The 15,426-nt window shown below is 41.4% G+C and overlaps 1 protein-coding gene across 7 annotated transcripts in view; it reads right to left on the reverse strand.

Annotated features, from left to right (window-relative positions):
- The window catches only part of TBXAS1 (thromboxane A synthase 1), a 235,350-nt gene that overhangs the window by 79,621 nt on the left and 140,303 nt on the right, over window positions 1-15,426 (reverse strand). For all 7 annotated transcript variants that reach the window (XM_075157658.1, XM_075157690.1, XM_075157666.1 and 4 more), the window contains 2 exons: window positions 15,165-15,313; window positions 13,320-13,450 (listed from right to left, as the gene is read on the reverse strand). In XM_075157658.1, the coding sequence (XP_075013759.1) occupies window positions 13,320-13,450; window positions 15,165-15,313 (280 nt within the window). The remainder of the gene's footprint in view (window positions 1-13,319; window positions 13,451-15,164; window positions 15,314-15,426) is intronic.

The following is a 15,426-nucleotide window of genomic DNA, read 5'->3' on the forward strand; positions in this document are numbered from 1 at the left end:
AAGAAATAACTGGGCGCTGGGGAAGAACAGCTTGGGCCGGGCCCCTCCATGCATGCCAGTGTGTGGAACAGGCACCAACTCCCAAATCAGCAGCGAGCTGACCACCCTGCTGCACACTGTATGCACGCATCCTCTCCCAAAGCTTATCTGGCCTCCCAGTAAACCCTCCAACACTCCTCCCCTCCGCTATTCGCAGGAGGAAGGGAGGATGCAGGAAGGGAGTATTTTAGGCTAAGTGTCTGACATCCAGAAGCTTGACCCTCTGCTGACTCAAATTGCTGACTAAAGGCTGCTGTTGCAGGCAGCCCTCTGTTCCTTTTCTATTTGCCACAGATTATAATTGTATTTGCTTAAATTTAATTCCTGATTAATAATCGGTTCTGTTCTTAGCAGTTGCCTGACATTCAAGAAAATGCACAGGAATCTCATTATTGCTTCTTTATCCTTTGTTCTTCCTGCCCCATATGCTCTCTTTAACATGCTTGCAAAGTCCCACTCACTTCGAAGAGCCATCAGGACCTTTTGGGGCCATCCTGGGAATTTACTGTTCACATCCTGTCCTCCCTCATCTCTCCCCATGGTTTGTTCAAGATTCTCTCTTTCTGCATCACATTACATATAGATTGCATACGTTTTGAGGGAAGGAACAGCTCATTATTTGGTTTTGTGATGGCCTTAAGTAAATCTGGGTAACTAAGAAATATCTTCTTTTTTTTTAACTAAAGTAATTATGGCTGTGAGACTGATATAAATGACATGTACTGTCACAAAAAAGTACAGTTAATGTTATTTACATTCTTTATTAACAATATGGAAAAAACACTTGTCTTTTCTATTACTTCTCTGAGCAACTGCTCTCCACTGCTGGCAGGCAATCCTACTGCTGGTTTATCCATTCATGATCACACCTGCACCCTGCATTAGGACTTATCCTGGATCTTTGGCTATATTAAACTGGCTTTTACCTAGAGTACACAAATCGCCTCTACATCTGACTCTCCACTTGTGTGCATGAAGGGGTACAGATTTCTAACGCAGTGGGTGAAACCAGGATTGGGAAGGAAAGGATTATTTTCACCTACCCGGTGACCAATAACAAATTGTGTTATCCTCCGCAGTTTCATGGGTGCTCGGTTCAGTTATGGGTTTTATCCAATAGATGGCTCCTCGGTAGCAGGAAGGATTCTCCCCCTGCTCTCCTTTCCTTCACAGAGTTTCAATACAACTTTCTAATATTTACACAGCTATTATCTTGCAAACATAGGCATTTTGTGCACACTGATAAACACGCAGAAGAAGCATGTGTGCGTAAATTAAAGAACAAAAGAAAAATTAGATGGTGTTTTATATATTTCATGACATTTTGTCCTCTGCCAGTACAGGGATGCATGAAAAATCACAGTCAGGCAGCCCTGTAGTCTGGAATGCTTCCTAAAGTCAAACAAAAAAAAAATACAACTTCAGAAACACATGAATATTAACAGCATGCCAGAACACCAGCTGTCTTTCTCCCCGAAAATATGAGGACATCTCCCACATCTTACATATCCCTGACTGAGCAATACTTAAGCAACTTACAGGCATCATTACTCCTCTGTCAATGAAAAATTTTTCACAAGAAAAAAAAAATCCTATGTGTAATTATTGATATAATGAACCAGGAGAGCTCTGTGTAATTGGCAGGGTGCAAGTTAACATCATTATGAGTAATGCTGCCATTTCTGAGATGGGGAAAGTGAATATGCTTTTGTTGTTTTCCAGAAAAACATAATCAGAATAATAATAGCAAAACCTGAGACATTAATTACATTCAGACAAATCATGTTTATCCCGTATACACGCTTGTGACTTCTCTGAATTAGAAGAGCAGTTCCCAGTCATTTCTGTCTTGAGATCTACCTTGCATCTCACTCAGATCTTGTCAAACACCTGGCAGTAACCCCACTTTGGGGATTGTGACCCTCCGGTCAGACCACACGATCAAGTGAAAAGTGAAAACAGAACACCCACAATAAACAATAAATCTCATAGAAGCCAGACCATGGCTATTTAAATCCCCACAGCTTAACACTCCAATGGGGCACAACTATAAGCCCACTACACCTGCTGTTAGCTTCTAAAATAATAACATTCCTAATAATAACCTTTATCCTTGAAATATTAAGCTGCTTTGAAAAGGGAGAGAAAGGTACCAGTTTACTATAAATACATATAAATATATAGCATCTTAACATTAGCACAATTACAGCCATAATTGTCAAGAAAAAAATAAATGTTTCGTCCCTGTTCAAAGCTGAGCACAATCACTGTTTACGTTTCAGTGCTCCAGAAGGACTTGCCTAATTCCATACCTCAGTCAGGTTTTTGCTAGCTAAAACTTGGAAAATTCGAACCAATTGGACTTTGCTCACCCCAAAATAAGCTCATCAGCATGCTTGATCATGGGCTGTTACACTATTGCTTCCCTTTGCTCCTGAGCAGACACCCCAAACAGTCCTCCAGCCTCATGGGTACTCTGCAGAGAAACAGCACCTGTAAAGGTAGCCCCGTGCTCTGGTGACCCCTCAGCTGGCGTAAGGGCCCTCTGCATGCCCAAAGAACAGCTGTGACATTCCTCTTAAACTGTGCAAAGAGCAGATTTAACCCCTGGCCAGTCCCAATACCGGTGAAACACAAAAGCTCCATCTTTCCCCCTGTCTCTCTCTTGGGATGCTGCAGCCAGCAGAACTTACCCAGACCCAAAGCCAAGCCTGCAGACTTTCACCCTCCTCCCCTTTTTAAGGGGCCAAGTTACAAATATGCTAAAAATCAGAGTTCGCAACTGAAGTACTGACAACAGTTTTCACCGTGGAGCAGTTTAAAACAGGCAGCAGTGATATTCATTAAGCTGTTAATAATGGATTGTGGCACAAAGCAATTTATCAAGTTTCCATTGTAATTAAAATCACTGAATATTTGGGCACTTGCAATGCACCTAGCTCTCCCTGCTTCTGAAGCTTTACATTTTAATGTGAATTATAGCTCCCTCTCCCCAGAGACCTACTAAAAAGCCCATTTTAATTGGTATGTTTTTAATTGAGATTACATTATTAAAAAGTGTACATTTCTGTTGAAGAGAGAAAGGAGGTGCTCGGCTCCCCTCTAGTCTCTGTCTCTCTTTGATACAGCTTGCTTATCCCAGCGGGAGGGAAAAGTCGCTGCGAAGAAAGTGGAGAAAGCCCTGCACAGCCACAGGCTATGAAGCCAGGGCAAGGCTGCCATTGACTGCTGCGGATGCAGGATTTCCTAGGCGGATTTTCAGGGAGAGAGAGGAATCGCCGCAATCGTTCAGGCTGCTCTTTAGCAAAAGGCAGACGGAGGAATGCCATGCAGGGATTCCTGCCTCGCAGCCACCTGACATCGAGGGCACATTTCAGAAAACCTCTCCTCAAGGTTTCCAGTGACAGACAATCTGTCGTTTTCCATAATAAGTAACTCTAATGTTAAATTATCCTCAAAATCCAGATACGGTCATAAGCGGACGGGGTCTAGCGAAGGCCTCCGGCTCTGCTGGCTCCAGCAGGCTGGGGGCGGGGGGAGAGGTAGCCCCCGGGGCAGCCTGGGCACAGTGGCAAGAAGAGAATTGCCCTGGTAAACAAAGTTGGTCACCTTTGTGCATTGAGACGGTCAGATTGACTTGCCACCAGGTTCAAAAGAAAAGCAACTTCATGCACTTGGCATCCAAAGGCTGGCCACATAAATGGGTTCCCTGTTGGCAAGACGGGCTGTCGGTGTCTCTTATAAGTAGGAGTATGGATCTGCTGAGGTAAGTAGACACAGGAGAAAAGGGAGAAATATCAAAGGAGTGCAAAGTAGATACCAACAGTGGAGATAGATCAAGGGAAAAACCTCCAGAGATGAAAACATGCCAACCGGTGGACAAGACAGTTGAACCAGAATGAAATATCATGGAACGACTTTTTCATAACTGCTTCAGAAAAGGTCACACTGTATTGCAAAAAGAAGGCAGTGCGTGGGGCTAAGAGAGGTCACTGTAGGCAAATAGAGACACAGAGAGACTAACAGAGACAAATTTGAAGATCACTCACTAATACCACAAGTGCTGCAACTCCCCTCCTAGTTCTGGGAGCGACTCAGGGAGAAAGGATGGTGAACCAATAACAGATAAAAGAAAAAAAAAGGATGAAATATGAAAGATAAAACTGAAAAGGTTAAAACTGACAGAGAAAGGGAAAGCTCTGTTATTGCAATTAGGTCAGTAAATTTGTGATTTTTTTCTAAATTAAGAATTTAGATGCTACACTCTAGTTACATATGTCAGAAGAAAGTCTCTTTGTAGAGGGAAAGTACCCAAACATGCTATTGCTCTGAAGAGCAAGGTAAAATAAATACATAAAACTCCCAGCCAACAGATCCCTTGCAGATTTAGATCAAGAGTAAGTAAAAAAAAAAAAAGGGCTATATAAATGAAGATTAGATTTTATATCCCACCTTGGCATTAAAGGCCACCACCCTGTTATGCAGAAAATTAATCTCCAGATGATTTCATTTTATGGCAAGATTCCCTTTGTTTGCTGATTTGAAAACCCCACACCCTGGATGAAGACCAGATCACAGATTAAGCAGCAAAAAGGAAGGGTTTTCAGTGATCTGAAGTAGGATCTTCTGAGAAACTTGGGAGGGAGAGACCGCAAGGGCAACATACAGAAGAGATGAGGAACTGTGAGAGAGAGAAGTTACAAAGAAAAGGGAATGTGCACAACTTCAGGGTGACTTTTTTTCTTTCAGCCATAGGGATGAGTACCGAGACCATACCATGAAGGAAAAGACAAGTTGGAGAAGATTTACTTTATGCTGAGGGAATCGTAAAGCGAAACTGTGTTTCCAAGCCTATAGGAAAATGACCCCAAAAGACAGATGTAACACTGCTTAGGCTGGATATTTTGCGCAGATGAGAACATGCAACAGAAAGGCCAGATTACTTACTGATTTGGCATGTATCAACAGATATATGACTACATTAGATTCTGCCCCGAGTGCTAGAAAAGAAAGGCAGCTGGAGATGCTTTACTCTCTTCCCGGAAAACAGATACCTTTTTCTCAGCCCTGCACATAGCAAAGTCTCATTGGGTCTGTGTAACTTCTGTGACCCTCCACCCAGGAACATTTCCCCAAAGACACACAGTGACCCAACAGGTTGCAACAGCCTTGATCCAATTATTTTCTCTGATTGGAGTATCAGGAGAGATACTAACTAACCAGGGGACAAACTTTATGTCTAAGGTCATGAAACAGCAGTATTGAGTACTAGGTATAAAGAGTATTAAAGCCTATGCCACATCCTCCTCAAACAGATGGCCTTTCAGAAAGGTTTAATCAGACATTGAAATGCATGCTGCGAATACTCATTACCAGCACAGGATCAGGCTGGGACAAGTGGCCAGCACTGACGTTATTGCCTACAGGGAATTACCACAGGCATAAACAGGATTTTCAATGTTTTAACTTCTCGCTGGATAACAAGCACAGGGTCCCCTTGCCATCAGAAGGGAGGGTAAAGCAAAAAACTCATGATGGGGTGGGCCAGGTCTAGGTTGCAGAGGAGAAGCAAGAGACCCAGGCCCTTATAAGGAACAGCCACCTTTTTTTTGGCCTCCTCATCCTCCATTTTTCGCCTGTGCTGGTCAAGCCACCACAAAGCTCAGTGACACAGACCAGCGTTTGCTGGATCCCACCTTCAAAGCACAATGAGCTCTTGCTGCTCTTAGTTTTATGGACACATGAAACAGAGCTGCAACCACTCCCACACCTTCAGTATCAAGAAGAGGAAAAACAGGGTATAGCCTAAACAAGCAGCACCTAGAAGGAGGTGTAAGTAGGGCTGGCAAAAAAAAAAAAAAAAAAAAAAGTGGACTTTTGATCTCCCCTTCCAGGATGGGGCTTTTTTTTCAAAAAGACAGGTTTGCCGTTTAATTCTTTCCTCCTTCAGTTTTTCAGAGAAATTTTACTGCAAACATCATTTGAAAGAGTCCTTAAGCTATCTTTTGGCCTGGATTTTTGATAAACAATATTTTAAGTGACTGATTTTACCATATAAACACAATTTTAAAAAGCCACTAAAACCCTTGACATTACCAACAACTGAGCATGTGGGTTTGTTTATTTTTACTCTGGATGAAAAAGCCTTTTTTCAACACTAAGAATCCCACCCTTCTCAATTAAAAGATGTTTCTCATATGCTGTAGATCAGCAAAGCCAAATGTCCTTCTTCACATCCCGCAACGGCTGGTGAAAACAGGAGGAAAATACATGCAAACCTTATTGACAGAAACATTTAAGTCCTTTCTCCCTGTAACTCTGAAGGGATCCTGTTGGCCTAATGACTTCCTGTGGATTAATGCTGCCATAGGGAGCATCTGAACCTTGCCTGTTCTGCCCAGACAGTGGCAAAAATACCATTTTTTGGAAGACCCTCTGAAGGAGCTCCACCCCACACCTCTTAGAAAGTGAGGTTAGCTTTTCCTGCATAGATATCACATTTTCCCAGTACTGTCTGCAAGATGATTCTTGGCAACTCTGGATACCCAAAAACTTCACCAGCTTAACCAGTATGAACACCCTGGTCCTTTGATTTCATTTCTGTCTTTTGGTACAAGTCTATGTTCTTGCAAACTGAAGCATGTGAGCGGTGGTCCAAGAAGTCAATGAGATTGCTCACGTGCACGATGGCAGTTTGGACCCCAGATTGTAGCTGAGGTGGGACACATGAAATGTGAGATAAGGGCACCGCTCCTGTCACCTCCTGAAGAAGAAATGAAGATACACAGCAGTGGCTGAAAAAGACTAAAAGGGATTGGGGAGAGATGGAGGTGTTGGAGAAAGAGTCCCAGATGCCAAGATTATTTTGTTACAGTTGCTGCAGGGTTTGCTGGAGGGGGGCAGATAATACATACGTGATACCATCTGCCTGTTCCTTGTCTAGGATCCATAAAGTACTCTGATCCATAACCGAGGAGGCAGTAGAAATGGTGCAATAAGAGCAAAGAGTGAGCAATAGCAAGCAGACCTGGTTATGTGCTTGCTGGCAGCAGGTAACCGAGCAGACATTTGCTATCTTCTTGTGACTGCAGTGCTCGTAAAGCGCCGGGCTCACAGGTGTGCTTGGGCTGCAGAACTGGGACAGATGCAGCAGTAATGCAAAACTCTTCCTGCTTCTCCATCGACGCGCCTCAGGGAGGTGAGAAAGTCACCGCTGTCGTTACTTATTCTGTCCTTGATCTCTTTTGAGCAGAGAGACTGCAGAACTGCATTTTATGATGAAAGCACCTCAGCCAGACACTTCAGCCCAGGCCTGAAACCAGAAGATCACATTTCGTAGGCCTGCAATTCATCGTTGGAAAGATAACAACAGACTGATCAAGAAATTTCAACTGGTGACCAAAAGTAATAGGGATTTTGAGTTCACCTCCATTCGAGGTTTTGAGGCCTTGCTATGTTTAAATGCCCACTTAAGAAATTCTGAAGAAGTTATAAAATTCTTTACATCTTTAAGAAAAAGAAAAAAAAAAAAAGAAAAAAAGGATTTTCTTCAAATGTGCAAAGGAAGGAACACAATTTTAAAAGCAAGCAGTAATGGCTTGATTTTTAAAAGAAAGAGGGTGAATAACTAAAATGCCTCTTAACATAATGCCATTTTTTTTTCCTCTTAGAATCACTGTATGCTGCCCAAGCACAGACACCAGATTTAATATTCAAAAGATTTTTAACATATACCAGAGAAATGAAAACCTTCTACTTCAAACAGCAGAGATACAGGTTTAAGATTTGGGTTCAAACCCCATATTTAGTGCAAATTCCCCCTATATCTTTAAGACACTCATCTACCTTTCTGAAAGCCCACTTCACATTTCTTCCCGACAAAGGCAGTGGATAGTGACAGGATCAAACCGTGAGAACAGCCCAGCGGAACAGAATCACAGCATCCCTCCTACAGACTTAGAAAAACAAAAGGACCAGACTGATCCTTTGCTTTACTGACTTTACTAATCAGTAAAAATGGATCATTTAATATTGCCATATAGTGTGTATCCTTAAATGGACACCACCTTCTTTCGAATATAAACAAGTTTTGCTTGGTTTTCTACAAAGGCAGGAAAACTGCACACTATTAGAAGGTGTCTAATCCTCCCATCTGCTGTTTCCTTAGAAAAATATTTACTTTTTAACATCTGTACTGCATTTCCACAGTTCAAACACACACATAGCTCCTGGAATGTACATAGTATTTAGCAAATTTTTAACTAAGTTTTCTTAGTAATTGTATAGTTTTCCCTTGACAAGGAGAGGATCAGACTTTTTCAGGAGGATTACCTCTGCTCAACTCATTTCAAGCAGCTCTTGAATAAAATAGTTCATTAGTTCATGAAAAGGAAAAACTCCAGGGAACTGCTGGGGAAGGAAGAGAAAAGAACAGAGTGCCACAGTAATTAGGTTTTCAGATTGTCCCTTATCCTCCAGAATGCAGGTACACACACACACACACGTCCCTCTTCCCCTCAGGTAAAGCATTTAGGGGAGCTCATTGCACGTTTTTCCCTGGGAATCAGTGTTCCAGAGATTAAAGTTGTAACCAGGCCATCATTTCCCAGAAAGATATTAAAAGATACCACTTCCTTATAGTACCTTACTATTGCTTCCCAATAGTGAAAGGGCAGCTCTCTCCCCTTTGCAAGCATTTAAACAGCTTAGTTTCAGACTTCCTCAAAATTCAGTTCCCTGAGCTTTTTAGGCTCCCATGGCTGATGCTGGAAAACCAAAGGATCTCCACACACCAGAATCACTCGTGTCTGCCTGGGTGTGCGGGCAGCCGGCAGGCAGCAGAGTCAGTGACTCTACTTACCAGGCATCAGGGAAAGGATTGGGAGGAATGAGAATGAGAAGTGGGGAAAACTGGAGGGTGTTGGAATCGTTCACTGGAAATTGCTGACCAGAGGAAAACCTCTTTTGATCTAGACCTAGCACAGTAGAGTACAGACCGTCCCAGGGCCATACCAATTCACGGGAGGACTGACAGCACTGTACAGCTTCTTTGTGGCTTTACACCACATGGCTGACGGGCAGCGTGGTTCACAGCAGCACAGCCTTCACGCTCTTCTCCTGTTGTTCCTTCTGTCTGCTCTGCACTTACACCAAAAGCATTCAGGTAGTCCATAGGTCTCCAGCCAGATTGACTAAACTGCCGACCGAGATGCCAATGAATACAGTTCTGGTGATACTTCCCTGTGCTTTGTCAGCCTCTCATTTCAAATCAGCTTGAGACCACCAAGAAACAGCTGATCATCATCAGAAACATCATCAGGTCGCTGATACATGCCTGGCATGGATCAGTGACCTTGAATTATGCATTCACAGCAGACAGTATGATTGGAAAAATCAGGAGATGCCAGAAGAACGTGTTGTAGCCTCTATGAACTCTCCAGTTCTTGTTAAAGGCACATATTTTGAAAACTGGATTTTCCCAGAGATCTGTTGTGATTTTCCAAAAATAATGTTTTGCAATATTCTTAAATTGTTACATTCCAATTGTTGTTATTACTATGGATTAGAAATGAAATTCTGGCCCTTCATCTGCTGAGGGGGCTTAGTTTCAACCCACAGTTTTAGAAAGGAGTCTCAACTTTGAGCACCATGAAAGACTCCTTCATCTAGATATCATCACTTAAAACAGACTGGTAGGTTAAGAACTGAGCTACAACATGATAGAAAAACAACTCTTACATGAATAATGATTTGCATATCAGATTATTAAATGAAAATCTATCAAACTATCATTTATTGAAGTAAACAAACAGTCTGTCTGCCCTGTTTCTGGAAACATTTTGCCTAAGGGAAAAATTTAAACCTGGGCAGATAATCAGGATAAGGTATTTGAACACTTAAATCCTGCTGGAGTCTTCAAAGTAGGTGTTAAGTGGTGCATTAAATTTGTGCTCTTTCTGCTGAGCAGGGTGAATTTGCTCTTCTGTAAATAGTGGGAAAAGCATTTTACAATAATTTGAATCCATGAATAAATGTAATATATTAAAATTTCTAAAGTACGACCACTGAATGTCTTTGTAGGTAAGCCAAATGAGTGGAATATCCAGGACTGAAATTATTTGACTGACCAAAGAAAGATAATATATAATTAAAATGACATCTGCAGCACTAACCGATGGGATGAGAGAAAGTGACATCATAGGTCTCATATAAGCTGCAAGCGTATTATTAGATCTAAACCTGGCTGTAAAATTACTATCTGCCCATGGGATTATCTTTAGGCATTCAGAACCATTGTTTCATTTACTGATAGAACAGGGATGATAACAGGCTGACTTTGCTTGTCCCATTGTTTTTTGGCCTTTCTTTATTCTTTGTTCACATTAGCTGCAGATGAGAGGAAGACAAGCTTCAGCTGAATCACTTTTGTGGAGCTTTTCATTGTTTACAGTTTGTTCCAAAGGCTTTTTTTTTTTCCTTCTTTTTTTTTTTCCCCCAAAGAAAAAAAAACGCAAAAGCATTTTTAATGGTGATAAAATCAATGAGGAGTAGAAGACGCACACAATGTAACATCCAGGAATGTGGCAACCTAAGGAATACCCATTGGCCTAATGCAGCACAGGGAGACCGTAAGACTTTGCTTATAGCTCCATTATTAAGCACAAAGACCCACTAGCAACCGGTTATATCTTGGCCTCATTAAAATTCAGTGCCAAAACTCCGACTGACTTCAGTGGGTACATTTCATCATTCACGACCTAGGACACAGGACATAATTCTCCTTCAATGTAGGGCTATCTGGGACACCTAATCTCTGCAGATTACATTTCTGCATTAAATTGGACATAGCTGCATTTTGATCTGTTTCACATACCATTCTTATGTTCCTGGCAAATTATTAAGTTGCCTATACTTGTTACAAGACTCCTGTGCCACCAACCTAACATAGTCAAAATTCTAAGAGCACGTTAGGAGACAGGCAGTGAAAAGGGAAAAAAAAAAAAAAAGGAAGCTCCAAACTTTCGGGTCGCTTTTGGAAGCTGTGCTAATGATCCTGGACTGCAAAGGGGACTTAATAGGCTCTCAGAAATCTGGTCCTAAGTGTCTAACTCCCAGCATTTGAAATAGTTCCCATATGCCAATTTTGCAAAGTAGGCAAAAGTCCAGGAGCAGGCGGGACCACAGCCAGTCATGGACTTGTGCATACACTGTTAAGGCAAACATGGACCTTGTACTTTCCTCCACACTGCCCTGATACTGGGCAGCTACTGCCATGTGTTATCTCTTACAGCTTCTCCCGACATCCCTTCCAATATAACCTTAAACCTCTGCTCCATCAACCACTGAAACCTGCATACAGGCTGCATATTCAGAGAACCCTGCCTCCTGCTCTTGTCACTACCATCTTGCTTTTCTTTGTGTTTTCTCCTAACCATACCCACCTGCTGTCCTTTATCTTAGTCCGCAGTTTGAGGGAGTGACCACCTCTAATATAGTGAAGGATTTAGCCCGTGATCGATGCCCTAAGTGCTACTGCCACAGAAATACATTGCACTTTATTAACAGTAGTTAAAATATTAACTACTTTTAATCCACATTAGATTGTTTCATTGTCAATTTTATCCTTTTATAATTGATACAGAATAGACTTTTCATGCAGACCCCTTCAGCATACATTTTGGATTCAAAACTCTCCATACATACAACCACACCAGTATGCCATTAAAAGCTCACACTGGATCTGTACACTAGAAATGAGGTGTCTGCAAGCAGCTTAGACACACCATCCCTGTTAGAAAATATTCCTCCAGTACTCAGCCTGGGTCAGGAACCATGTTTATGAATCATGCATTGTTTGTGGCCAGTCAGTGGTGCTTACAACCTTTTGGATGTAAATAAGGACGGAGACAAAGACCTTTAAAGGCTAGTGGGGGCAAAGACTCATAAAGGTGGGCTGGAGGAAAGACAAGAAGCATGATAAAGCTGTGGTAAAGCACAACAAATACAGAAGTGATAAAGTGATAAAGCGCAACAATACAGAAGTGAGACTTCACTGCAGAAAAAGTCAAAGAAAAAGAGCAGAATACGCAACACAGTAAAGAGCAGCAATATCTTTGAAAATCAATTTGATTTTTAAGTGTGTCCTGAATGTAATGTAAACTAAAATCCATTTTTTCTGAAAGGTGACAGCTGTGGGGCTAAGCTGTGAGAAAAAGTTGGGAGGATCCATTCTCACCTGTGCTGTTACCCCATCAAAACTGCTCTTCATCTCAAAGTGGTAAGAAACATCTCTTATATTTCAATATTAACAGCTTCTTAATGTGTATGTTGTAGCATGTCTCATGTCAATTGATATGCAAAACTTGTCTCAGTTACCTTTAAAATGGAATTCTCATTGATATTCTTTGTTTCTCACTACACACCCATAATTAAGTGGTTAACTTATTTTTAGGGGTATTACGTGCAGTCTGCAGTAAAGAATGGTCCAAAAGGACGAGTAGACCTGAAGAACTTTTGTTGTCACAGAACTGAAGTACATGCCTATATTCCAAATGCTTCGTATATCAAAAATAGAGAGACTTTAATAAAAATGTATGTGCCTTCAGATACTTCATAAAACAACAGTGATTAAAACAAAACAAAAAACCCTAGAACGGCCTTATGTCCAGACGAAAGAGAAATACATGGGTAACGAATTATTTGCTAATAATGCATACCCATTAGTTTGCATATTTCAGGTAGAATTTACTACCTTTCTCTTTAGCCATCTCAATATCAGCTGTCTGCTCTTAACCAGACATTCAGGTTCTTTCCATTTTCAAAAGCAATAGGAACTGTCACAGGACTATATAAAACTGCCTCAGCTCCCAGGTAATGACTGGGTTGAAACACTCAGTGGGGGCTCCCCTTTCTCTGGTCGTTAAGGAAAAGTAGCATAGACAAAACACCTGACTTTAAGATAAGAAAAAATTCTACAGGGTGAATCCTTCCTTCTCGGTCTAGAAACTGGGTTGGAAAGTCCTCCCAGATGTAACATTTTCTGCATCCTTATTTGAACAGAAAAGCTAAGAGAAGCAGTGTTTCTTGTAATGTGTTAACAATTCTGCATCAACACCAAGCCTGGTTGATGGTACATAAAGCTAAAATGAATAAAATCTTCACTAAATTGCTTTGAATGTTCAAACAGACTGAGTTTGCTTTTTCAACTGAGGCTTATGCCACTTCCAGTTTTTCCTCAAAACATTTGCTTATCCATATATTTATCACAGAAATGGCCTTACCTCAGCTGCATCTTGCTGGTCTCTGAAGACAATTGCATTTTTTATGGTTTGGATAAAAAATCCATTCAGTTCCTTTTGTTTCTTGTTTGGCAAAATCCGAAGCAATGGGATCATTATGAATGGGAAAGAAACTGTAAGGGATTTTAAAGAAGAAAACACAGAATCAGACTGTAAAAGCATATAATATCCCCCTCCTTTCATTAATATTATAAAACTCATCAAGTGGGACGTGGTTTTTTTTGTGAAATCTCTTTTTTCCTCTTTCTCTCTTCCTCTCCCTCTTTTTCTTCCACCCTCGTAGGCTGGTAAAGGATTTCCTTTTAGAAATTCCATGTTGGCCAGGACTCCCGTGCCAGACAGATGCCTTCCAAGTTTGCTTCCACAATGCTTCAGGATTTCAGTTCAGCTTCGTGATGCCACAGGGCCACCACAACAAAGGGGAGAATTATTTTCCTTGCCTACTCAAACAATTACATACAGAAGGTGGGGGATCTTGAACTAGCCTAGCAGCTCATGGCACTGATCCAGGAAATTGTGTAGTAGTCATTCTCATTTACAGTTCTCCAATATTAGGATATTGGTTTGCTATTTTATTTTGCTTCTCTAAACAGGCCACAGACTCTGGAAGAGGGATGTTATCACAAGGATGGTCTCCAGTCCATGGCCTTTATAGTCAGGAACTAGAAACCTGCGTGAAATGTTGCATCTTAATAAACCCCTCATTAACTTATGAACAGCTTAAGACTAACAAATCAGAAAACCCCTGTGCTGCCAAAACGGCAACACAGTGTGGAAATTCAGACCCCATAATGTACCAGCAGAATGAGATCAACCAAGGAATCCAACCCCAAACCCTACAGAAACTTTCTTTAATGAAGGACATGGTCTCAGACACATAGGGGCACATTTCTGTCCCTTCAGAAATGAGTCACAAATCCCATTTTGCAATCAGGTTAAACATTAACCCCAGGACATTTTGGATACACAATTCCAGAAGGAAACAGTTCATGTACTGCTAGTACAGGTGCAATCTGTAATGCCAGCAGGATCAGATGGGCACAGGAAACTTTGCCACTGTGCCACCTGACACTACTGTGAGCAGGTCTAGATAGCAAGATGGTAAAATCTCAACAACCTTGATTATGCTTTGGCTTCCTCAGCTATGATTCTTACTGCCCTTGCATTAACAATGCCACTGACACCGTGAAGCCTTAGCTTTCATGCCCTAGAACTAAATGGCTTTATACTCCATTCTTGTATTCTCTATCTATTCACCTGAAAATAAATGCCTTCTCTTAATACAGCCTATGCTGGCACTTACCATCTTTATCCTTTATAGCCATCAACCAGGCTGCTGCTGCTGCTATTCAAGTAAGAATTTGGAGGACTTATACTGTCTGCTTATGCTTCTCCACCTCTTTTCTTTAGTGGGTTATTAGCCCGCTGTTGTTTATGGGTGGGATTTAAATCTCTACCAAGCAAACCGGGTGCACAAAAACTTTACTCTCAGGCTCCGAAGGGCAGTTACTCTGTTTTAATGCCAAAATGTATTAAAAGAGATACCATAGAAACAACAGGTCCCAGAAACCTTCCACTCAGATCAACCTGGAGCATTGCCTTCCCAGACTCTCAGCTTCTGGAGGAAGTTGCATTAATGGTGACAAGAGCTGTAGAGCATATGGTAGAAATCTTGAAGGTATACTTGGCCTGTAGGTTGCATTCTGAACACCTTTGAAATAAAGTCTGCTATACATCTTCCTGCTCCTGCTTCAGCATGTTCTGCAATTTGAGAATGACTTTCAGAAAATTACCATAAAGAAGTAGACAAAGGTAGACTATACTCACGGATTAGAATGAGGAGAGGCTTAAACAAAGACATTTCAAAGAATGTTCTGCAATTCTTAACAAAGGGGTCGTCGGGATTCTTCTGAGAATCCACCTCAGTACCAAAAGCTACGCTACCAACGACATCCAAGGTAAAACAGTTGTAATACCTGCATTGAGTTGAAGAATGATAAATCATTAGCTACAAATTACATATCCATTAATATCTTGCTTCTACAAATATCACATAACATTAATTTTTGCCTCTGATTTTCTTTTCGCT

The sequence above is a fragment of the Calonectris borealis genome, chromosome 1 (assembly GCF_964195595.1).
Source record: "Calonectris borealis chromosome 1, bCalBor7.hap1.2, whole genome shotgun sequence".
Classification (NCBI taxonomy): Eukaryota; Metazoa; Chordata; class Aves; order Procellariiformes; family Procellariidae; genus Calonectris; species Calonectris borealis.